Source organism: Haematobia irritans, chromosome 2 (genome assembly GCF_050003625.1).
Source record: "Haematobia irritans isolate KBUSLIRL chromosome 2, ASM5000362v1, whole genome shotgun sequence".
Lineage (NCBI taxonomy): Eukaryota > Metazoa > Arthropoda > Insecta > Diptera > Muscidae > Haematobia > Haematobia irritans.
The window spans coordinates 221,791,799-221,817,429 of NC_134398.1; the positions used below are offsets into that span (position 1 = coordinate 221,791,799).

Consider the following 25,631-nt stretch of genomic DNA (forward strand, 5'->3'; position numbering starts at 1 on the left):
AACTTGTCAACAATGTATTGGGAATTTTTGTGAGGAATTTAAATTTAAATTGGCGATTTTTGGGGACGAAAACATCATAATTTGGGGAGAAGAGCCAGAAAAATACTGGCAACACTGCTCCCAAGGATGTTCTTTATTTTTACATTTAGGTATTTAATTAAATTTTCTATAACGCGTTTTTCCCATTTTTGTAATTTTTTATTATCCCAATAAACACAAACGTTTGAAAAATGCTAAATTTCAACAATTTTTCAAACTTTTTTTCAAAGGATTAGGGTAATATTCAAGTTGAGAAATTGTTGAGAAAATCGCGTTCTCAACAAAAAACAGGCATTACCCTCAACAGTGAAATTCAACACATTAGCAATAATATCTCAAGTGTTATCCTCAAATTGAAATGCATTGCTACTCAATAACTTGTCAAACAATTGTCGATGCGAGTCAAATTCAAAATTAACATCGTTGCAAATACTTTTCAACCTAAATTTGTATGAATGATATCCCCACTTCAAATTGAAAGTCAAAGCCAAAATTCTATGAATTTTGTATAATTTATTCATTTTCATCAAAATAATACCAATTGATAAATAATAATCTTATTAAACATATCAACATATAAGAAAAAAAACAACACAACTTTAAATATCTTAAACATTATTAGTAAAGACTTTTGCATTGATAATTCGATTTCCTTCCTGTTGGTGTCATAAAACAGCATTAAAATTTATTAACATGCGGGCAATTTGAAATTAGGAACGTACTGGACCGCGTGTTAAAATTGATTTCCAGCAGAAGGAATTCACAATATATCCATTTTAAACTGATAATAGCATATGAATTAAACTGACGATGTGATGCACATTTTCATCCAGAAGTTGTTGATTTCAACAATTTGTTGTTTTTAACAATTTTAATTGGTTGCACTTGTTTCTGGAAACTTTTTCTTGTCGATAAGCCACTCATTTTTCATTGGTCAGCTTCTTAATGTTTGCAAGAATGTAGCATCCAAAGATTTTAGTTTTCTGCAAAGAGATTTAAATTTAGAGACTTCTCTAAAGTGTTGATCTAATTTTTCATATTGACGTACCAATTATTATAAACTATTTGAAGCAGTTCCAGTTAATTGTCCACCATTTTTTCATCGGTCAGCTTTTTAATGTTTTCAAGAACGTAGAATTCATAATTTTAGTTTTCTTCAAAGAGATATACATTTAGTGACTTCCTTAAAGTTTTATTTCATTTTTTTATTTTCACTTACCTATTTTTATAAACTATTTGGTTATTTGTCTAAAATTTTCCATTTTATTTTAATTTCTTGCAATTGACCACGAACTTCGTTGCCCAAATAAGTATTGAAAACCACATGGTTTTTTCGTTGCATTTTAGGGTAGTGTTTTGTCAAAGTTTTCTCATATTATATTCAACACATTTTCAAAGATTTCGTCAACATTTTGGCAAATTGGAAGTAATTCGCAAACAATTTGAAGATGTATTGAAGATGAGCTATTTCAAGTCAAGTTGAATTTATGTTGAAAATTATATTTACCCTCAAACTGAAAAGTTGTTGCATTTGAAAAACGCTCATCCTGTGTTTATTGGGATGGTACAAATTATTTAAATTTTATTGGGGAAAAATGCTACATCCATTGTAGAAACACTGCGAATTTTTGAAAATATTTGAGGCCAAACGTTTCATGAAAGCGTTAGAATTCATAACAAAAATTATAAAAATTATTTATTTGGCAAAATATCAAAAAAAACGACTGACTCCACAACTCATTTCATTTCATTGCCTGGTATACAGCTCTTACATAAATTCCTGTTGCGAGGCAATAAGGCTGTTTTGTCATGTATTATAGGACCAAATACAAATAGTCGATAACATTGTCCTAATTTCGGTTGCAAAAGTAATGATACAATTCTTAAAGATCTTAAAGAAGTGGAAATTTCGTTAGAGCTACATACCACACATCTAAGCACTTTGGTAACGGCGTTGTTATCGACTGGTCCATAAAATATACATAGAAAAGCTCCCTTATTGACATGCAACAGAAATGTTCACGAGACTTGGATACCGGGTTTAAGACCGGTAGGCACTTCTAACGAAATTTCAGCTATTCATTGTTATTTTTGATACCGAAATTTCTATGAGACGTTTTTATCGATTATTAACACTTTGCCCTCATAAGCAATATATGGCAAAACTCTATTATTGGGATTTAACAGAAATCTTCGCTAGAGCTTAATAACAGGCTGTAGCACTGTATTACCGGCATGTAAATGAAATCTAAAATAAAACCACACTTCCTCTTCAGTACTCGAGTCAATGAACTTCGTTTGAAATCCAAATTAGCACTACTATGAAATGCCAAAATATCAATAAACCATGCATACAATTTGATCCACTGACACTTTCATAACCGAAATAATATGTAAGTGTTCAATAACTCAATTTTGTGGTCCACATTACAAGAAATCAATTTGTGGTCTCAAAAATTTATGGTCAAATGCAAACGAGTTGTCCACACAAACTCAAAGGTATAAAATAACTGAAATCATAATTTCATGGATAGTATCAGTGGTAATATTCATCACAATGGGACACTCGCTAAAAGTCTTGTTGATCTTTACTTTGCTCACACTAAATATTGTGTGGGCAAAGAAGCATAAGGAGGAATCTTCCGAGGAAAAAGAATCCGAAGGTAAAAAATATGAAGATGAGGAGAGTGAAGAAAAGAAACACGAATTCGATAAGGGTATGAAGGAGCATAGCCTATGGGAAGACGATGAAAAGAAACATCACGAAGAGGAAGATCACAAACATCACTATGACCATGATGGCGGGAAAAAGAAGAAACACTATGACGAAGAAGACGAATATGGCGAAGAACATAAGCATGGCAAAGAGAAAAAGGGTGGGAAACATCATCAAAAGAAGAAACATAAAAAAGGCCACAAAGAATTGGAACATCACAAAAAGTTTCACAAAGACGAATACGTAAAGGATAAAAAGTTCTACGATGATGAGGACAAAGGTGGCCATCACAAAAAGTATGGCAAGGAACATAAACACCATGACAAGGAAGAAAAAGAATATAAAGGTGGTGAGGAGCATGAGGAGGGCAAAAAGAAGGAACATAAAAGCAAAAAAGGAAGCTTCAAGAAAGGACACCACGATGAAGATCACAAAAAGTACAAGAAAGAGAAGAAACATCATGAAGGAGGCGAGGAAAGTAAAAAATGGGGCAAAGAGGAGAAGAAAAAGGAACATAAAAAGAGTGGTCATAAGAAAGAAAGTGAGAAAAAGCATTGATACAATACGAAATAAAATATTTAAAATCACTTCAGAATAGATACTAATCGAGGTTTATTTTATTTGTGAAAATGTGGAAATCATACAATGACTAAGTATAAGAAGTAAGAACTTTCGATTTCACGAGAAGGCCGTTATGTACCTCTAGTTGAAATTTGGTTTGCGTGCATGTAGCACAGCCTTCCTATGTATCTGTAATGCGCTTTACAGACTATCAGTTATTCCGGACGACAGTGCTCGTGTCGACAATATCTCATATATTGTGCACATTATAAGTTAAGTCCGAAGGCATAATCGATACTGCTGCATGTTTATGGGATCGATAACACATTAACCGATTATTTATTCATCGCCGACAAGTCGTATCGATGCGACACACTGTAAGTTTCTTTCCGGAATAACTGATAATATGTAAAGGACATAAAGGGAGTAAAATTTAAATAATCGATAATAACGTCTCTCGACATTTTCGCTAGCAAATAAAGCAACACAAGTCAATATTATTGACAAGCAAAACAAAATTCGCAAAAGATGGATACCAGGCTTAAATTGGGGCGCAGCAGAAAACTTCGCTAGAGCTTGATAACAGGCTGTAAAAGACTGTACCACTGCATTACCGCCATGTAAATGAAATTTTGGTTAAAAGGGCATACTTTAAAATAAAATCACACTTCATCTTCAGTACTCGAGTCAATGAACTTCTTTTGAAATCACGATTAGCACTACTGTGTAATAACCAAAATATAAAAAACCATGCATAAACTCTGGTCCACTGACACTTTCATAACCGAAATAATATGTAAGGTTTAAAAAATTTGTTTGCGTTCCGGTAACACAGCCTTGCTATGTATTTCTAATGGGAGCAAAATGTAAAAAATCGATAATAATACGGTTCACGTAATTTTCGCTAGCAAATAAATAAAGCAATACAATTCAATATTATGGACAACAAAACAAAATTCCACTGGAATTTTATTATGGAGTTTTATCTTTAACCAATATTCTAAATCACTAAAGACTTTGACAATTACCATCCAATCTTAAAACAATTATTTATTAGTTTGCTGCCGAAAAATTGAGATTTTTCATTTACAAAACATCCCTAAAATGTATGTAACTAAGGAATGTAGACGATGAAGAATTTTAGTATTGCTTAATCCAACCGTCATTTCATCATTCTTAAGGCTTTATCGCCACAACGGGGTTGCATATAAAGCATTTATCTCCCACTGCATACCCCCTGCTAGGGAATTGTGGTTGGTTTATAGAACGAAATTTGTAAATATAGAGGTTTGGTAACTTTGGAAATTTGGAAATGGTGTCAAAACAATAAATATAGATATGTGGCATGAGGACATAGTTGTCCACATGCACACGTTTGTTGTTATTCTTACAGTCCAATACAGCCCTATAGTGAAATTCTGCTGCCCATAAGAAATGTTTGTATATATTAGCAGCGAAAATTCTTGGAGACGTCGTTATCGACTGCTGATATTTGCTCCCATAATAAATAATTGGGAAAATATCGTTATCGTAAACGAAATTTTCTCTAGATGTGCATACAGGACTTTATGGGATAAAAATGTAAATGATCAATATTCACATTTTTATAAGATTGGATAAATGTATACATGTGGCCATACTATGGGAATTCGCTGTGCAACCTTTGTAATAATTGATTTATTTTGTAAGGCCTAAAAGCTAAAAGTACTTTCGGTTTGTTTTTTCACCAAAACTCTCATTTTAAATTGCAAAAATATATATAAATACAATTATATTGTTATCAAAGCTATTTAAAACTTGGATGCAAAACATCCAACGCATGATTTAGCTTTTCCGGCAACATTATTTTCTTAATATCATTTATAATTTCAGTATTTTTATAGACATACATTTTGCTATAATCAACGACCATTGCGTTACGATTTACGCCACGTATCCCTACGTAGGATATACGTTAGCACTACTCTGTTAATGGTAGTTTGACAGCTCTTAATTTTCCGAACGAAGGCAACATTGTTTTGCTCTCTCTCCCTTTTTCCAATAAACGTCACTTTTGTTGGTATAGTTTTTGCGACATTGATCTTCTTAATTATTAATCTTTATATTTAATTGCTTTAGTTTAGCCAGAAGAAATCTTACACAATAATAAATCATGCCACAAACACCACGTGTAACAATATCTGGAGGTGTAAGCCAAACCATCCAAGAAATGTTAGGATGCATCGAAAGGTAAGAAACACTTAACACGCGAACAATACAACAAAACCTAACCTTCAAATGCTAATGGGTACGAACTTCTTGTATATTCATTATTTTTGCAGATACAATCCAGACCATTTGAAAACATTGGAATCGTATGTTGAGGAACAGGCTAAAAACAATACCTACGATTTGGAAGCTAATTTGGCTGTTCTAAAATTATATCAATTCAATCCTCATATGTTGAACTACAACATTACGAATATCATTCTCTTGAAATGCTTAACAAACCTGCCACATACCGATTTTGTCATGGCCAAGTGTCTATTGTTGCCCCAACAAATGAAAAATGAAGTTGTCCAAACCATTATTGATTTAGCTGATATTTTGGAACGTGCCGATTTCACATTGTTCTGGCAAAGAGCAGATATGAATACAATGTTATTCCGTCACATTACTGGTTTCCATGATTCCATACGTAAATTCGTTTGTCATGTTGTTGGTATTACCTTCCAGACAATTCGCAAGGATTTGCTGAAAGAACTTTTGGGTGGAATTGAAGGTAAGACATGAAAGAATAATGGAGGTTTTTGATAAAAAAAAAATGTGCACACCGATGTAGAATTAGCTCTACGTAGGCCAAATAGACCATGATGAAACGGGGCTTGGAGTCGGTGCGTTTTCGTGGTTTCTTCCCCGAATTTGACGAAACAACTTCAACTCTCCTTTGAATCGCTCCAATAGCTCTGATCCTTTTCCTCTTCTATGTAGATTACAGCTTCATCAAATTTCCGACAAATAGAACAATCTTCGCCTTCTCGTGAACATGTTCACCATGGTCGTTGAATTCCGCGGTTTCGGTCTCGTGTTTATCAACAGAACCCAGTCCCGCTTAAATAGCATCAATTGAAAAGATCTCCTGACTTGTCCGGGGTAAACAAATCCTACACCCATCGCGCCATTGACAGCTTTGTCATGCCGCACATTTGAAATAAAATTTTAAAAAAATTTTCTATAGAAATAAAATTTTGACAAATTTTCTATAGAAATAATTTTTTTTGTTGTTAAAAACAACTACAATGATTAAAAGAACAAAAAAAACCAACAATAACAAAACAAAAATAAAACGAATGAAATAAAAATAAAATGTTGACAAAATTTTCTATAAAAATAAAGATCTGATAAAATTTTCTATAGAAATAAAGATTGGCCAAATTTTTGTATAGAAATAAAATTTTAACAATTTTTTTTAAATAAAATTTTAACAAAGTGTTCTATAGAAATAAAATTTTGACAACATTTTCTATAAAAATAAAATTTTGACAAAATTTTCTATAGAAATAAAATTTTGTTGTTGTTTTTGATTTCAGGCTGTAATGATTAAAAGAATAATAAAATAATAACAAAACAAAACGAATGAAATAAAATTTTGACAAAATTTTCTATAGAAATAAAATTTCGACAAAATTTTCTATAGAAATAAAATTTTGATAAAAATTTCTATAGAAATAAAAATTTTTTCTATAGAAATAAAATTTTGATAAAAATTTCTATAGAAATAATATTTTGACAAGATTTTCTATAGAAATAAAATTTTGACAACATTTTCTATAGAAATAATATTTTGACAAGATTTTCTATAGAAATAAAATTTTGACAAAATTTTCTATAGAAATAAAATTTTGACAAAATTTTCTATAGAAATAAAATTTTGACAAAATCTTCTATAGAAATAAAATTTTGACAAAATTTTCTATACAAATAAAATTTTGACTAAATTTTCTATACAAATATTTTGACAAAATTTTCTATAGAAATAAAATTTTGAAAAAATATTCTATAGAAATAAAATTTTGACAAGATTTTCTATAGAAATAAAATTTTGACAAGATTTTCTATAGAAATAAAATTTTGACGAAATTTTCTATAGAAATAAAATTTTGAAAAAATTTTCTGTAGAAATAAAATTTTGACAAAATTTTCTATAGAAATAAAATTTTGACATTTTGTATAGAATAAAATGTTGACAAAATTTTATATAGAAATAAAATTTTGACAAAATTTTTATGGAAATAAAATTTTGAAAAAATTTTTATAGAAATAAAATTTTGACAAAATTTTCTATAGAAATAAAATTTTGATAAAATTTTCTATAGAAATAACATATTGACAAAATTTTCTATAGAAATAAAATTTTGACAAATTATGTTTATTTTGTTTGGATGTCTTTTTTGTAATATGTTGTCCATATTTTGGTAGATTATTTTCGGGTCGAGTGGCAACCGGGAGCCAATATGAGATTTTGGGACTTCTTTCACGTTAACCTCTTTGGTAACACTGACTCACGCTGTTAAAACTAAAATACGTGTCGGGTCTGGGTGAAATTTTGGAAAGCATCCGTTTGCGAGATTATTGTGTATGATAGTAAATAAATCTTTTCGCATCAGGCGGTGAGGCTGAATACTTGTCCGAACAACCTCGCAGATATGTCTGCTTACAGGACTGATAATTGTTTTTGAAATGGATTTCTTCAGGGAAATATATCGCAAACATCATTTTTTATTATTATATATGCTTCCTGTACATATACAGGCCGTGTCTTTTATTTCCATTTAATACAAACTATTGTCTTTCTTTGCAGATTCTACTTTGGAAAAGTGGGTAAAACAAAATGGATGGAAAACTCAAGGCCATCTGGTAATGATTGCATCCCAAGATGAGAAAATCAAAACCAAGAATATCACAGAAAAGATTGAATTCGACAATTTGGGAGGTTTGATGGCTCAGTGTTTGTAAAGTGGAATTTTAAGTAGAGCAAGCAAAAATCCCTAGATTTTCTTTTGTAATTCCATAATAAAAACACATACATTTTCATAGAAAAAATTAAATTTTGTTGTTTATTTTTATGCAGAACTGTTTGTTATACTACTACTACGTACGAACATCATTAGCAAGGATCGCTTAACAAATACTAAACGAAATATTTCAATAATGGAATTAGGGTCAGAGAAGAAGAAAACAAAATACATAAATAGATGGTTGTAACAAAAATATTATATTAAGCATATTAAACCTGGTTATCTTAAATCCATGGAAAAGTAAACGCCTCAATCGTATTTTCCAAATACTAATGCTAACATTTGTTTCTTAAAAATTATACTACATTTGAAATGTTAAGATTGTTTTTTAAACTTTTTCAATATTGGGAATATCTTATCAAATGCTTCGTAAATTTCTCCTCGCACCTTTGCTCCAGTTAGTACAACTTTTCCAGAAACAAATATCAGAAGAACAATACGAGGTCGTACCATACGATAAATGAGACCAGGAAATAATTCTGGTTCGTATGAACTGAAATTACAATGGGTAAGCACAAGACCTTCTAAGCGTATGGGGAATTTGACATCACAAGAGCCGACCATATTTTGTATTTTAAAATCAAGAAATTTTGCCTGAAAAACAAGAAATGTGGTAAATTTTTTCGATTCGTATATACAATTTTTATTGGAAATGTTTGCTTGGATGAGGTCAAAGTATATTTAGGAAGGTAGTTTCAAACTATCAGATGATTACAATTTTTTCATTTGAGCAGAACTTTGATTGTCGGTATCTGCTTAATGGCATAGGGATTTTATGGGTTTTTCATCTCCCCCTACCAAATACCATTCAGTATTTCTTCAAATCATGATTATATATCATTGAATTAAATATTATGGTTTCTTCCCATCTATAAGAATTTATTTTTTCTCTTTTTGAGGTATATTCACAATGAGCACACATCGTAGCTTTTACCCCCTACGAAAATGTTGCTAGCTACGCCAATGTTTAATAGACAATTGTGACAAATAAAAATTCAAAATAAAGTTATTTTATACCAAAAATTTTGAATTTTCAATTTGCTTTAAATTTATGACAGAAAAGTATCGAAATAAATTAACCTCATAATTGATGGTAAGAATTACTTCAATTATTCTTGTAGACCGTATCATATTTCGAAGCATACATCGATCATTTCCAGATTTTCTCTATTTTAAATTTCCAACTTGTTCAACATATTGTTCAACAAGTGAGAAATTTAATTCAATTTGACTGACAATCAAAGTTTCAATATGGCGACTGACATTTTGGTTTTTGTAATACTAAAACTACCTTACTAAATCTGCCTTGGATGAGGTCTGACGAGAAATGAATTCTCAACTATCAAAAAACAGACAGCAGAGCTTATTAGGGCAGGTTAAATATATCGTCCTAGAGTTAATTCGGCTTTATTTGAAAATTTGGTATTCGATGGGGTTCTATTTTTTGCACATACCCCACAAACAGTTCCAATAAAAATGTCATAATATTCCCCATAATCTTACCGGAAATCCTAATTTCTGAATAATGCGAGCATATTTGCGAGCTGCCAATCTTGAGTCGTCTTCACTTTTAGCTCCTGTACATACCATTTTGCCGGAGGAGAAAATTAATGCCGTTGTGCGAGGTTCACGTATACGCATAATAACAGCGGCAAAACGTTTAGGGTTGTACTCAGCATTACGAGCATGCAGTGCTATCTTTTTCAGATCAAGTTTGCAATATAGATTAACTGTAGATACAATATTTCTGAAAAAAAAAGAAAACCCAATGGTGATTTTGATTTTATGTTCTTGAAGGTAATGTATTCCTGTACTTACTGCAATTGAGGTACAATACCAGGATCTGCCGAACCTGGTGTCATTGGTGTCATGGGAGTTGCCGGGCCCATCGTTTGATGGATATTGCTTATATTATCAGTTCTATCGCTCATAGGCACCATAGGAGACATAAGGCTTTGTGGTGTCTGTGGCTGCATCATTGACTGTGGCGTAGTTCCAGTTCCACTTACTGACATGGAACTTTGGTAAGAAGGCTGATATGATTGCATTTGTTTGTGAGGTACAGGCAAGCTGGGATGTTGTCCCATAGTCGTCGTATTTGTATTGTTGACTGTCCCGCCATTTCCCGAAACTGCTGGCGCTGGTGATGAACCCATGATATGACTTAGATCGTGTCCACTATAGACTCCATTCGAATTCATATCATGTTGCGCATTGTGTTGTTGTTGCTGCATAGCCGGCGGCGGCTGATGGTATACAGGATTGGGTACGATTTGCTGATCTGCTTCCATCTGGGTATAAGAAGGTGTCCCTATACTGGGTATAGAAAACCCCGGACTAAGCATGTTATCCATTTTGAGTGATGTGAATTTTAGGAAACTGATGGAATTCTCTCAAGTTTGCAGCTTCACATATGCAACCGTAGTTATGTTGGCAATTTTTAAGAAGTAATTATCCCACGAGCTTGGTATGCCTTTTCCTAATCTGTAGTTTTGATAATACCTCTTTTATTAGTTTACCGAAGGGGACCAATTGATACGATGTATACTAAATTAAATATAGAGAAACAAATATCTTCTGGAGCTTCTTAATTTTGTTATTTTTTTGGCTCGACTGTGTTAAAGATGCCACCTCTTGCTTTCTACTTTACTTCAATGCTGAGAAAACTAAATTAGATCGCGTGCGTTGCGTATCATGTATACAAAGATTGGAGACGAATTAGATCTAACGGCGTTGGCGACTAGCAGCGACTAATAATTTTGGCAGTTATTTCATTATTCACACTCAGATAAACTTTTCCGTTGGGAAATATGCATTCTTGAGATTTCCACTCCCACAAAATATATTTAGTGCACTAATCGAATTTTTTGCGAAGTGATTAAAAGTACTCTCACTGTTTTACCGTTAACAAATTTATGTACTTTTCGGATCGTATCATATATCTTATCTTCTAGATAAATTAACAAACATCATTCTCGTTTTCAAAAAAAAAATAGAAATTGAGTCACTTGGTCTATGGTTTTGTCATAGACCAATTAAAATAGAGACATATACGGCGTTCTCACCAAGCATGTTTTGGGGTTTGAAATGTTTTCCCTTTATAAGCACTTCAAAACGAGTCGTTTTCGCCATACTAAAAAACAAGTTCAAAACACAAGTTTTCCTCCAAAACACGTCAATTTTAGAATGTGAACCCACCTAATTTGGAATATACCCCTAATAACATGCCCTTTTCAAATAAATATGTCAAAATATTGAAATAGTTTTTTATAGAAAAAAAGGAATAAACAAAGGCTTTGAAGAACATGGACATGTGAAAATAACTTAACAATTTTTTTCCCTTTGCGCTCGCGGTAATTATTTGGACATACGTTGCATATATGTGAATTTCGAGTAAATGTGAATTTCTAGTTTCCATGGTAACTGTAAAACTAAAACATCTCAACCCGGTGTGAACGGTGAAATGTTTTGGAAAAACGAATGAGGAAAACGAGTCGGTGGGAACATAGCAATACCTTGACAATTCACCATGGTTTTGTTTATTTGCAGTGCGCAGTCATTCAACTCAATTGCGCAGTCAAGTGACTCAATTTCTTTTTGGAAAACGAAAATAACCGTAGAATTTTATATGCTTTTACAATATTTGGTATTTCATCAACAAAACAAAGGAAAGAATACAAATTAAAGCCAAATTAAAAAATCACCCAATTGCAGACGTAAAAGAGCTATCTACGGTGTGCAGTCGAACTACAGCGCTGTGCATTCACTTGGGATGTCTATACCTTATGCGCTTTACAGACTATCAGTTATTCCGGACGGAATGTCGATGTTTGTAAAGAATCTTATAGTGTGTCGGATCGATACGACTTGTCGACGATGACTAAATAATCGGTAAATGTGTTATCGATCCAATAAACATTCAGCATTATCGATTATGCCTTCGGACTTAACGTATAATGTGCACAATATATGGGATATGTTCGACACGAGCACTGTCGTCCGGAATAACTGATAGTCTGTAAAGCGCATTAATTGGTCTATGACAAAACCCGTAGTCATGGCTGAACAAAGAGGTTAAATCATGGGCCCATATGATTACAATTTTTTTATCTCGACAAAATTTTAAGATGTCAAAATCATATGTTTATTTTATTCCAATTGATCGAAGTTAAACAATAAATAAGAAAAACAATAACTGTCAAAAAGAAATATTCAAATCTATAATAAATACATTTTGAATCGAATTGTGGTGTTTTTGAAACTAAAACCTTAAAGAAATAAAAAGAAAAAGATGCCTGTATGTTGCATATGCCGTAAAAGGCGCAGCAGTTGCATTTAATTATTCATTTACATTGTATTTATTTATTAATTTACATTGAATACATTGCATTAAAGATAGAAGTATTGTACAGACTTCTATCTTTAATGCAAACAGCTACATTATACTTGGGCATAGATTTACATTCGCGATAGTATAACACCTTCATACATTTGCGAAACATTTCCGAAGCTTGAGTTTGTGTAAGTTTTTGCCATTGTCCAAACCTACTACCACCTCCAACCGCAATGGATTGATGCGACTACGCCTTTTACGTGAGTCAGCCAGTGGTACAATGGTTTTGGTTTCATTTCAAGCTCGTCCTCGTGACACACGTCATCAGCCGTCTTCTGATCAATAGAACGGTTAATGTTTTGGAAATCGGCGAAATCACATCCTGCTCCAATGACTGTCTTGTTGATCACTTTAAAAGCACGCTGAATATCTTGGTAACGGACCATTGAGCCATATGAAACCAAATTGTCTGCAGCGATCGTAACACCACTATCAAATTTGATTCCTACCACTGAGGTATCGGAGGTAATTGAACATTTTTTGTATTCATTTCAAAACTTACGAACAATGCTAGGTTCCAAAAAGACCAGGTGCTGTGTGTTCATTGCAATTGTTATTGGCTGCATCAGTGGCTGGACCATTATAACCTTCTGTGAAATTGTACAATTGTCCGGGGACTGATCAATTCCATTTCCAAAGTTGCTGCTAAAAAATTTGGTTACCACCGTCACCGTTTGATTACCACTCATCATGGACTGTTTTTATTATCTCGCGAAGAGCCATTTGACTGACTTTCATTCTTAACTTTAGTGGGTATTATAGCCTTATTTGTCTCATTTAGCCGTCCTTCGGATGAATTATTCGTTTCACAATCACTTCCAGGCGTCGCAATTAAATTTGAACTTTCACTTTTCTCTGGATTTCAATTATTTTTTAAGGAGAATTGAAAGAATAAATAATTGCCACTTTTACCAATGCCATACGATTCTTTTATCAGCTGATTTTGACTTCTTAAAATTTTAAACAACATGTTGACATTTTTGTTTTTGTAGCCGTGATTTAACCTCTTTATTCAGCCATGCCCGTAGTCAGCCGTTTCAGCGATGCCACCTTGTTATTGCATCGCGAACCCTTTCGACTTTGTTTTCAAGTTTATGCACCATGCAAATGTCACAAGTAACGGTAAAGAGATAATGGCAACCCTGTATTAACTAATAGACACAGACCATAATACACACAGAGACAGGAGGAGAAACTAAATAAATATTTCAAAAATTCCATTAAATTAAAAGTACCTATTTACAAAATGTTTTAGATTAAAGAACAAACAAGCAGAAAAGAGAGTCCTAAAGTAAAAATACTAAACACAATTCTAGTTATTAGGCAGTGAAAAGCAATAGAGTGTGTGAGTAACTCATTGTTGAGTAATTTCTATAATCGAAGAACCCAGGAAAAAGTTCACAAAATCATAGAAAATCTCTTGGTAAGTTTATAAACTTGCACTCCATCAATATTTCTTTATGAACATGAATATTTTCTAATAGTATTTTTCATATTTATTTATAATTTCACCGAGTATTGATTTTTTCCTTTTTCAGTTGTCAAATTTCTTGTTTGCCTTGGTAACATACATATAAGTATTAGTGGTGGTGGTGTGTGGTAATAGTGACGACTTATTACCAAAAAAAAAACAACATGAGTGCTAGACATCGAAGACCTGGGACAGGCAATAGCAGCCAAACCTTAAATGAGTGTGTGCAGGTGGTGGTAAGATGTCGCCCCATGAGTAACAAAGAACGGTCCGAGGGTTTTGATGAGGTCATTAGCGTCTATCCCACTAGAGGAGTTATCGAGATCTCGAATCAGACAGATACCCAGAAGGAGCAACGAAAAGTATTTACTTATGATGCTGTATACGATTCCGGTGCCTCTCAGACTACTGTCTACAATGAAGTCGTATTTCCCCTGGTCAGTTCCGTTTTGGAGGGCTATAATGGCTGCATTTTTGCCTACGGCCAGACGGGAACAGGAAAGACATTCACCATGGAAGGCATTAGGGGAAACGATGAGATGATTGGCATTATACCACGTAGTTTTGAACAAATCTGGTTACATATAAATCGAACGGAGAATTTTCAATTTCTTGTTGATGTTTCATATTTGGAAATTTATATGGAAGAGATTCGAGATTTGTTAAAGCCCAATTCGAAAAATTTGGAAGTGCGTGAAAGTGGTTCAGGGGTATATGTACCCAATCTTCATTCGGTTACATGTAAGAGCGTTGACGACATGATGAATGTCATGAAACTGGGAAACAAAAATCGTACTGTGGGCTTCACCAATATGAACGAACACAGCTCGAGGTAAGAATATGAATACAGCTTTTGCATAGCTCATATGTATCACACCCTTTTTTGTTTTATTTTCAAGATCTCATTCCATATTTGTAATAAAAATTGAAATGTGCGACATTGAAACAAACACCATTAAGGTGGGAAAGCTTAACCTCATCGATTTAGCAGGCAGTGAAAGACAAAGCAAAACAGGAGCATCAGCGGAACGTCTCAAAGAAGCTAGTAAAATTAATTTAGCCTTATCTTCGCTGGGCAATGTTATTTCAGCCTTAGCTGAAAATTCGCCACATGTCCCTTATCGTGATTCAAAACTTACACGCCTCTTACAAGATTCTTTGGGTGGAAATTCCAAAACAATAATGATAGCTAATATTGGTCCTTCTGCTTACAACTACAATGAAACTTTAACCACTTTACGTTATGCCTCAAGAGCTAAGGCCATCCAGAATCAACCTATTAAGAATGAAGATCCTCAGGACGCTAAACTCAAGGAATATCAGGAAGAAATTGAACGCCTCAAACGCTTGATTGGCTCCAAGCAGCAGGTGAAAGTCGAAAAACCCATTAAAAAAGTTGTCAAGAAGCCCAAAGAAAGAAAAGAGAAACATTACAAAGAAATGGACGAAAGCGTTCAAATTGTGGGTGACAGCGAAATTGTCGATGTTGAGGAGCCCGAGTCGGACAAAGAAAACGAAGTAGAAGAAGAGGTGGCGAAGACTAATGAACAACTCGAATGTGAGCGTTTGGAAACAGCAAAATTAGCAGCAAAATTGAGCGAACTCGAATCTCAAATGGTTAGAGGAGGTAAAAATCTATTGGACACGTACAGTGAAAGGCAAATTGTACTTGAGAAGAAGTTGGTGGAAATTGCTGAGCGTAAAAAACGTGAAATAGAAATGCAGCAAAAACTAGAACTACAAGAGGAAACTACTCTAGAAATTCGCGAGACTGTAACATCTCTGGAGCAAGAGGTGGAATTGAAGAAGCGTAAGTTGTCCAAATGTTATGCAAAATTTTTGGCTCTACAACAAGAGTTGAACGATTGCAAATTTGAACACAATCAAGATTTGAGGGAATTGGAAATGGCGCAAAACGAATTGGTTAAAGAACTCAAACGGCAACTTTTAATCATTGATAATTTTGTACCAGTAGAAGTAAAGCAGCGATTGTACACTCAAGCCAAATATGATGAAGAACAAGAAGAATGGAAATTCTCCTCTTTGCCCATCTGTAATGATGGTTCATACAATACCAAACGTCCCGTTTCACATCCCCAAAGGCGTAGACCAATATCCGAATATGCCTTGGTGGAATCCAAATCCAATACAAGCGAATCAGGTTTGCGTTTCAAGAGCGAGAACATTGTTTCCTATGAATTGGAAATGCCTTGCCGTACTACTCAGGAATATAAGACACCAAAAATATCGGCATCTCTTCAAGCTGTTCTGGCACAAGCCATGCAAACAGGAGATGATATTGATATAGTGGAAAATCACACAAATTCCATACGAAGTCGTTTGGAAAGTATTATAAATGCCAGTGCTAATGCCGCTGCGGCTGCAGCTGCTACCAACAATAGTAACAATATGAATGGCCATGCACAGTCAACCAATGGAATCGGAGGTCCCATTGCCAATGGTGGCCGCATAAAGTCTAGTCGCATCGCTTCAAGTATTCCACCAGCTACGGCTGCAATGGACTCAAATAGGCGACCACCTACTGGAAGAACACCGGCAAAGAAGCCCGTCTCCGCCTATCCCAAAGCTCGTGGTCTAGTCACTAAATGAACGTTTCCCTTGAAGTTATAACACAAAATTATAAAATTTCAACCCAATTGAAGCAAACTTATCTCAAATCATATTTTATGTCCTTATAAACACACACACACACAAAATACTTGCGAAACCACTCAAAACCCAATTTACTTAGTGCAATATATATATGTTCATAATATGATCATTTAAATTCTCAAAACATTGTATCGCTTTTAGCTTATACATTAATTATTGTAATGCTATATATTTTCTAATTAATCCTAACTGACAAGCATTTCTTTATTATTTTTAAGTTGAAAATAGCCAAAATATCTGTTTGTCTTTATTTATTTTAATTTTTTTTATTTTAAGTATTTGTTATTATTATTATTATTTTGCACAAACTTTTTAACGTGAATAAAAAAAATACACCCAGGAAATATTTACATTTTCAATGCTATAGCAGATATTTCTCGTGTGGTAGTATTTCTATGGAACTTTCATTTTAAAGGAAATTCAAACAGGTAAGATGGGAGAATGAAGAATTTATATAGAACCATTAAATCCACTTTAAACATTTCTAAAATTTAAATTACTTACACGCATGACATTGCATAAGAATACGGGCCTATATTTCATAAAATAAAATGTGCATAAGCCAATATGACTTTGCTAAATTTGGAGAAAATTGACTCGACTTGCAAGGAACTTTTTCAAATGTTGAAAACATTTACCTTCACAGAAAAAAAAATACTAAAATTTTTCCAATTAGATTTTTATTTATTTATTCAAAAATTCTGTAGTTGAGTTTTAAAAAAATTTTCGATTAAAAAATAAATTGATTCAACAAATTTTTTAATTGATCAATTATTTGTATCAATTATTTTTTTAATTGACAAGATACCATCAAAGTGATGATTCATACCATAATTTCTGTGATTGAAGACATTTCAGTTAACCTTTGTGCACTCCTTGGGTCAATTTGACCCAATTTTGATTTAAAAATGTAATTTTTATTCCTTTAGTTATTGGATATTTATCTAAAACTTTTATTTATCCATTATAGGGACGAAATGTATGTTTTTAGAAGATAATAATAAAATATTTCCATAATCCGCTATATTTAAAAACACGAATAACACGGACTTATTCAAGGAGCGCACAATGATTAAAAATTAATTGGATCAATTAATTTCGTGAGGGAGAACAAAACATATTTATTGTGTGATTCGCTCAGTGGACATTTTAAAAACTGTACACTTTTATATACATCAAGGTTCTGTAGTTTCATTTTTCCTCAAAGATGTAATAATGAGGCCGCAAATTTGGTTCTAAATATGTCAATAATCGAAAATACAATGACCTCACAACTTTGGACACCTCTGAAAAGTGGGTAATTTTCGTGGGATATATGATCAAACTAAATTTAGTCTCTCGTAAGTGGACACCACCCAAATTAAGGTGGACGTGGGTTCCCTGCGAACATTTTTTGAATTTGGGGGCGCTTCTGAGAATCCCCACTACGTCGAAAACAGTCATATACGGTATCCAAAACTCCTCAGAAAAGCGCCGTCACTATTGAGAAGTTGTACCACGCCAAGTTACTACAAAAAAGTATCGCATGAGTGCAATTATTAGGTGCCCTTCTGGATACATTTAGAAGGACGCCAATAAGAGCCCCTTCAAACAATCAGACAAAGTGCATTTTAAGATAGTTGTAAAAGAAACATTGTGGTCAAGTAAAACACGATTGTTTAGATGTTTATTGATTTTATTAAACATTTATAAATTCTCATAAATATAACATTTATACGACTATCACATCAAATGTAACATATTTTTATGCATTAATAAAAGATTGATGTTGAGTTACAAGTTGCAAGTTACATGTTGTAGCGTCTATCAGCCAGTGCTTTTATTTCCAATGGAGGCAGCGTGTCTGGAAAAATATTTGAAAAACTATCACTTTATTCTATTTGGAAAGTCAAAAATTGTTCACCAATATACCTTTCACAATTTTAAGCGAAATAACTATCTTTTCAGCACTTCATTATCATTTTTATTTAAATAAATTATAAGAAGCTAGATGTGCTTGGTGTTTCACAAAATATAAAATGGCTCTTGTAACAATAGTGATGGCAAAGTACTTTCATGCGAATAGTGATGGCAAAATTCTATCACAGTTGGCGATTGTTGCAGTGTCACTTACGAGTCTGTGGTAGCGATGAGGATGAAATGGAACTTTGAAATGCTGGCAGGGTTTCCACTTCTGGGAAGTTTCGCTGTAGTCTCGTATAAACCGATCTCCAGATTTGACTTCTTCGGTGTATAGAAGTTGTAATCGTATATATCCGCTATAGAAACCTACGATCTAGATTTGTAGTAGGTGCAATTTTCTTTTCTTCCAAATTTTAACAAAACCACCAATGAGGCCAATCCTTGTACATCCATCAACATAACTGGACAAAAAGTTCAATGGGTTAGAAATTCTTCGGGCTCAATTCATATTCATGATTACAAATTTACAACAAAATTACAAAGACCAACAGTTTTGTCTACTAAAAAATACATAAATTCAAAGCAGAATTGTTCCTGGGTATAACGAAGTCAATCACTGCTTAAATATGTCTAATGTAGTGGTAATCAAACAGACTCAGCATTTTGATTACATACCCAATGCTTCTTGAGATGACACCTATTAATCGTTGGATCTTCGTTGATCGCTTTATATATCTTAATAATATTTAATTGTTGATCTTCAAAATTTTACTTTTCAAACAACATATCAACTTTTTTATTTTTATTTACAGAACTTCGAAGATCGAAATTATAATTTTTTGGAAAAATTCGAAATATCTAGTTTTCTGATATAATGTGTCTTTTTCCATTACAATACCTCTGTAATTGTTTTTTTTTTTTTTAATAGAATATGCGATTTTTTTAAATATTCCAATTCTAAAGATCACTTATCAAACATTCCCACATAGGGAATATAGAAATTTAATTTAGCTTTTGTTTTCAACATACATATTTATTTATCTAAATTTAATGTTCCCGTCTTCTCTACTAAATCTAGTAATGCTTGCAACTTATTATCAAATAATTCACAACGTATTGGCATTTCCAAAGAATAAAATGGATTCTTTAATGCGTAATCCGAATATAGTTCATAGATTTTACGCAATAACACATCCATGCCATTTGATCCCGTTTCACTGATAACAATAAACTTAACTCCTGTTAGCGTTTGAAAGCAATGCAGTGTAAAGGTGTCTGTTTCCAATGTTTCTATGCCTGAACTTTTCGGTTCCGGACTCAATTGACTGGCAATAGCAAATAGTGGATAAAACATACTGGCCAAAAATATTTTTTCATTAGTTGTCATCTTGGGACGGCTAAATTTTAAATTTAATGGATAACTTTCGGCAGTCTCCAATACTGTTTTAACATCACGCCCATCTTCAAGTGTAGCACCATTGACTTGAGATCCATTAACGGCAACGAGGACATGTCCCACTGAAATGAGGCAAAAGCTTTAGACTAACCAAAGTGGGTTAAGGATTCGTAATGCCTACCATTAATACCATCTTTGCGATTGAATGCCACACTAATTTTTTTAGGACTATAATCCAACATTAAATCGAGGGGATAGGTGAATGTTTTTTCATGCTCTATTCGTGGTACATTGTTGTCCAGGTTGAAAATAAGACCACCAGATTTACTTACAATATACACCCCGTATATTATCATATTTTTTCTATACCTTTACTAAAGCCACGAATTTGTTGATGTTTTCCAGAGAGGACAGTGGTAATTTGTATTTGTAATTTTTTTAACAGATGATTGAGTTAGATATGCATACGAGGGTAGAACGTGAAGTTAATGTTATTAGGGATTGCAGCTATGATATAGACTTAACCCAAATTTCCCCATATCCGTCTGAAGCTTTGTTTCAGACCGAGTGTGTGAACACATTATTAGATCATAGACGAGCTCCTTATGCGTCGTCCAGACTATAAGTTTTTCCGGACAGAACGTCTGTCCATAGACGAGCTCCTTATGCGTCGTCCAGACTATAAGTTTTACAGTGTGGCCAATCGATACGAACTGTCGGCGATGACTAAATAATCGGTAATTGTGTTATCGATCCCATAAACATGCAGCAGTATTTATTATGCGCCTTGCAGACTAGTAGTTTATTCGGACGACAGTGGTCGTGTCGATCATATCCCATATACTGGCCACATTATAAGTTAAGTCCGAAGACAATCGATACTGCTGCATGTTTATGGGATCGATAACACATTTAACGACAGTGGTCGTGTCGAACATATCCCATATATTGGCCACATTATAAGTTAAGTTCGAAAGCATAATCGATACTGCTGCATGTTTATGGGATCGATAACACATTTACCGACAGTGGTCGTGTCGAACATATCCCATATATTGGCCACATTATAAGTTAAGTTCGAAGGCATAATCGATACTGCTGCATGTTTATGGGATCGATAACACATTTACCGACAGTGGTCGTGTCGAACATATCCCATATATTGGCCACATTATAAGTTAAGTCCGAAGGCATAATACTGCTGCATGTTTGTGGGATCGATAACACATTTACCGATTATTTTGTAATCAACGAATTGTCTTAACGATTGCACACTGTAAGATTCTTTACAAAACAGACATTCCGTCCGGAAAAACTTATAGTCTGTAAGATGCATTAGCGAACAAACATAGCACTTGGCAACGAGAAACAAGTTTAAACGTTTGGGGACAGAAAATGTTACTTTCGGTTAAAGGGGATTAATTAATTTATATTTAACTAATATAAATTAATAAGACGATGTTCGGATTTCCCACAAAACTAGCAAGAGTGCATTTTTGATCCACTCCCTGCCAGCATTTCAAAGTTACATTTCATCCTCATCGCTACCACAGACTCGTAAATAAGTGGCACTGCAACAATCGCCAACTGTGATGGGGAAGCATATGAAAAAGTATGAAATGTACATGAAAGTATTTTGCCATCAGTATTTTTACAATAGCCATTTTATATATTGTGAAATACCAAGTGCAACTAGCTTCTTATAATTTATTTAAATAAAATCGATAATGAAGTGCTGAAAACATAGTTATTTAGCTTAAAATTGTAAAAGGTATATTGGTGAACAATTTTTGACTTTCCAAATGGAATAAAGTGATTGTTTTTTGCAGACACGCTGCTTCCGTCGAGAATAAAAACACTGGCTGGCAAACTTGCCACTTGTAAATCAACATCATTCTATCAGTAATGAAAAAAATTATGTTAAATGTGTTGTGATAGTGGTATAAATGTTATATTTATATTATGTTTATACATGTTAAATCAAATTAATAAACATCTAAACAATCGTGTTTTACTTGACCACAATGATTTTTTTACAACTATATTAAAATGCACTTTTTCTGATTTTTTGAAGGGGCTCTTATTGGCGTCGTTCTAAATTTATTAAAAAAGGCACCTAATAATTGCACTCATGCGATACTTTTTTGTAGTAACTTGGCGTGGTACAACTTATCAATAGTGACGGCGCTTTTCCCGACTAGTTTTGGATGTCGTATACGATTATTTTCGACGTGGTGGAGATTCTCAGAAGCGCCGTCAAATTCAAAAAATGTTGGCAGGGCTGTAGCACAGTTCACTTGTTCTTTTGAACTATTCTGCCGAAAATCCAAACAATTCGTTCCACAGCAGATTTTAGTGCTAAAACCATAGTTACACATGACAGTGTAATAATTTTGTTATTAAATCCACCACGAGCCAGCTGATATTTCTGTTTTCAATATCTACTGAAATCTATGTGGATTTGGGCCCAAATCTCCTTTAAGAAGATTTCGTGCCTATTGTGAACGTACTATAAACCAAACGCATGGAATGTTCTGACACTCTCTAATTACAAACATAAGTTTTTTCGTCAATTTTTTGGTTCGGTAAAAATAAAGCACAACAATCGAAAAAATTGTCAGTAATTTTTCCCTTTTTTTGAATTTTGTATGGCGTTTCTAGAGCATAGTACCCACCTTAATACCGTGTTCAATCTAGCAAAATATCTAGAATTCGATCATTGTGGATTTAACAAGTGATTTTTGTTGACAAACAGAAAACGATACATTTTAGTTGTGAATTTTAATATTTAGCTGTTAGTTTCCCTTGGTTCAAGTTATCTACGTGGATTGTAACCAAAATCCCCATTTTGGGGGTTTCGTGCGTAATATGAACGTAGTATAACGTTAGTGTGGCACACGCGTACAGACAGTCCTATTATTGATTCAACCGACAAATATGGCATCATTGTGATTTTTCTATTTACATTTTGATTTATCAGCTGACATTGACAACTTAACAATCTGTGTATTGTCCATGGTTTTGCTGAAGCAACCACGAAGCGTATTAACTACACCTACAAATATCAATTAAAAAGTTCATTATAGTATTGCGGTAACGTAAAAATCAATCAAAGTGGAGAAAATGGGTTCCGATGATGCCAGCACAAATTCCAGTGACGCCTTTGACCGTGGTGATCGCATTCAGAAAGGTTTCCAAATCAACTATATGATATTACGAGACGCTGATACGGGAAAGGTCATCTGGCAAGAAAATAAGGACTTTTCCTCACCCGATATAGAACATGAGGCTAGAGTACCAGTCAAAATATTGGATCTAAGGGCTGTATCGAGAGAGATTAACTTCAGCACCATTGAATCTATGGAAAATTTCCGTCTAGACCAAAAAGTGTTATTCAAGGGCCGAATTATGGAAGAATGGTTTTTCGAAATGGGATGGGTTGGTGCCAATACAACAAATACATGGCAATCGACCATAGAAGCCGCGCCTGAGTCACAAATGATGCCTGCTAAAGTTCTGAACGGCAACGTCACTATTCAAACCAGTTTCTATGACAACGATACCCTCATCACCAAATCTGTGGTGCGACTTTACTACATATAGACAGCTTCTCAAATGACCTCGACGACAACCACGAAAATACCAACAACGGGCTACTCATAAACAAGCCAAGCTGAATATGTCATCTTAACTCGAACAGTAATTCATTGTACAACCAATCGAACTAATGAAACACTGAATCAACCCACGCAGAAATTCTATTCACCTTCATAAAAAAAATTCATCGATTGTTTGATCTCTCTGTTTTTCATAAGAAAGTTGTTGAATTTTGGGCCCATTCAATGTCACTACAATGAATATGTGTACATGTGTGGTGGTTCCGGATACCAAAAACTAAAAGAAAAAACGCAACACATCAAGTAATGAAATTGTTAAGCATTTCTTCTAAACTATTTATATTTCTCATTTATACGTATAACTGAAACACACATACACACATTAACTTAAATATAGAAAATAGTGTGTTGTGTGTGTTCGCGTAAATATATTTTTTTTTAATTTGTTGCATTTCTTGAAAATAGTAAATGATGCCGCCGCATCCGCCTTCTCTTTGGAACAATCTGAATTGTTTTAGGCATTATTCTTATTCATCTAGAGTTTCTTCTAATAACGCTATTAAATTAAGCAATAATTTTAGATAATTATAATAATATTAAATAGTATGTATGTTTATTTATATATTGTATTGAAACAAAAGAACGTTTTCAACTAATATAAATAAAATATTAACACAAATACATTTTCTGTTAACCCAAATATAATTCTTGGTTTTAATGGAAAAGGAAACCCCTTCCCAGACTTTTGGTAGTGTTCGAGTGGTGATTTAAAAAAAAAAAAAAGAATACTCCGTATTGCTCTTGAGTATATTTATGTCGAAGAACTATTTTTCGATATAGGCAGTCGATATAAATGTTTCATCCATTTTACCGCTAAAACTTTGCAGTTGGTCTTATCTTTCGATTAGATTGGAAAGAGCATCCATGTTTGCTGACGTACAACTAAGCCAGTATTGGCTTTGTTTTGCGCTATAATTCGTCTTTTTTCAATACCTCTCATTATCCCAAAAGCTCTGAATCTCTGTGTCCAAGCTGTGTCAGGTTGTTGATCATCCCTTCCGTACTCAGCTCGCAAAGCGTCATGGGCTTATTCCATATTGCAAAACCGTTTGCATTTAAGTTCGGTTACGTGTAGTGGCAGAACTTAACTTCATGCTCACTTAGACTATTCGTTCCATTGTGATTGTACGTTGGTGAACTTTTCTCTTATCACTGAGTGCTGCCCGTTTAGCTCAATGATAAGGAATCTAATTTTTGTAGTCGAGACCGAACAGCGGTCGGTGAAAATTTAAGAGAAGTTTTGAATGTCACCAGAATTACTGAGCAGCGATAAACCACCACCGCTGACAAACTCTTTGTTGTTTGCCCGCAACTGGGATTGAACCCATAACCGTTTGTATGTAAGATGGGCATGCTAACCATTGGACCACAGTGGCTCCCTACCTGCCTTTACATTTATCTTTATTATGTCTGGGCACCTATATAATGGAGGTAAAATCTCGTTGAAATTTTATTTTTATAGAATATTTCATTTCTATAGAATATTTCGTAGATATTTTAGTTTTTATAGAAAATTGCCTCAAAATTTCATTTCTGCCTTTACATTTATCTTTATTCCGGTATGTCCAGGCACCTATATAACTTGGGTAAAAATCTCGTTGAAATTTTATTTCGAAAAATATTTTGTCAAAATTTCATTTTTATAGAAAAGTTCCTCGTATTTTATTTCTACATAATATCTCGTCGGTATCTTACTTTTATAGAAATGTTATGTGGAATTTTTTATTTATAAATTTGATGTTTTCA

At 33.6% G+C, this 25,631-nt stretch overlaps 6 protein-coding genes, 1 long non-coding RNA gene and 1 pseudogene across 9 annotated transcripts; 4 read left to right on the forward strand and 4 right to left on the reverse strand.

Moving 5' to 3' along the window:
• Window positions 1–924: 924 nt before the first annotated feature.
• LOC142225334 (uncharacterized) lies at window positions 925–1,344 on the reverse strand. Its single transcript, XR_012719227.1, has 3 exons — window positions 1,259–1,344; window positions 1,088–1,193; window positions 925–1,022 (listed from the first exon to the last, which is right to left on the reverse strand). It is a non-coding gene; the product is annotated as an uncharacterized LOC142225334 (long non-coding RNA).
• Window positions 1,345–2,326: 982 nt separating this feature from the next.
• Window positions 2,327–3,360, forward strand: LOC142225336 (uncharacterized). The gene has a single exon (XM_075295108.1). It carries the CDS (start codon window positions 2,597–2,599, stop codon window positions 3,311–3,313), a length of 717 nt encoding a protein of 238 aa, XP_075151223.1. The 5' UTR covers window positions 2,327–2,596; the 3' UTR covers window positions 3,314–3,360.
• A 1,942-nt stretch (window positions 3,361–5,302) lies between these two features.
• On the forward strand, window positions 5,303–8,403 carry eIF3k (eukaryotic translation initiation factor 3 subunit k). Of its 2 annotated transcripts, XM_075297519.1 has the most exons (4): window positions 5,303–5,375; window positions 5,435–5,545; window positions 5,638–6,077; window positions 8,157–8,403. In XM_075297519.1, exons 2-4 carry the CDS (start codon window positions 5,469–5,471, stop codon window positions 8,309–8,311), a joined length of 672 nt encoding a protein of 223 aa, XP_075153634.1. In that variant the 5' UTR covers window positions 5,303–5,375; window positions 5,435–5,468; the 3' UTR covers window positions 8,312–8,403. The 2 variants fall into 2 exon arrangements, with proteins under 2 accessions (XP_075153634.1, XP_075153633.1); XM_075297518.1 differs by lacking the exon at window positions 5,303–5,375 and having other exon boundaries at window positions 5,382–5,545.
• Tbp (TATA binding protein) lies at window positions 8,384–11,021 on the reverse strand. The gene is made up of 3 exons (XM_075297517.1): window positions 10,192–11,021; window positions 9,877–10,120; window positions 8,384–8,967 (listed from the first exon to the last, which is right to left on the reverse strand). The coding sequence occupies exons 1-3, from the start codon at window positions 10,725–10,727 to the stop codon at window positions 8,689–8,691; spliced, it is 1,059 nt and encodes a 352-aa protein (XP_075153632.1). The 5' UTR covers window positions 10,728–11,021; the 3' UTR covers window positions 8,384–8,688.
• Window positions 11,022–12,743: 1,722 nt separating this feature from the next.
• On the reverse strand, window positions 12,744–13,455 carry LOC142225296 (proteasome subunit beta type-4-like; annotated as a pseudogene).
• Window positions 13,456–13,917: 462 nt separating this feature from the next.
• Klp68D (kinesin-like protein 68D) lies at window positions 13,918–17,254 on the forward strand. The gene is made up of 3 exons (XM_075297521.1): window positions 13,918–14,189; window positions 14,305–15,069; window positions 15,137–17,254. The coding sequence occupies exons 2-3, from the start codon at window positions 14,402–14,404 to the stop codon at window positions 16,845–16,847; spliced, it is 2,379 nt and encodes a 792-aa protein (XP_075153636.1). The 5' UTR covers window positions 13,918–14,189; window positions 14,305–14,401; the 3' UTR covers window positions 16,848–17,254.
• A 2,570-nt stretch (window positions 17,255–19,824) lies between these two features.
• Window positions 19,825–20,667, reverse strand: Trs23 (trafficking protein particle complex subunit 4-like protein Trs23). 2 transcript variants are annotated; one of them, XM_075297523.1, is made up of 3 exons: window positions 20,578–20,667; window positions 20,390–20,485; window positions 19,825–20,330 (listed from the first exon to the last, which is right to left on the reverse strand). In XM_075297523.1, exons 2-3 carry the CDS (start codon window positions 20,448–20,450, stop codon window positions 19,846–19,848), a joined length of 546 nt encoding a protein of 181 aa, XP_075153638.1. In that variant the 5' UTR covers window positions 20,451–20,485; window positions 20,578–20,667; the 3' UTR covers window positions 19,825–19,845. The 2 variants fall into 2 exon arrangements, with proteins under 2 accessions (XP_075153638.1, XP_075153637.1); XM_075297522.1 differs by having other exon boundaries at window positions 20,390–20,659.
• A 2,533-nt stretch (window positions 20,668–23,200) lies between these two features.
• PrBP (Prenyl-binding protein) lies at window positions 23,201–24,530 on the forward strand. Its single transcript, XM_075297524.1, has one exon. It carries the CDS (start codon window positions 23,332–23,334, stop codon window positions 23,809–23,811), a length of 480 nt encoding a protein of 159 aa, XP_075153639.1. The 5' UTR covers window positions 23,201–23,331; the 3' UTR covers window positions 23,812–24,530.
• Window positions 24,531–25,631: the final 1,101 nt, after the last annotated feature.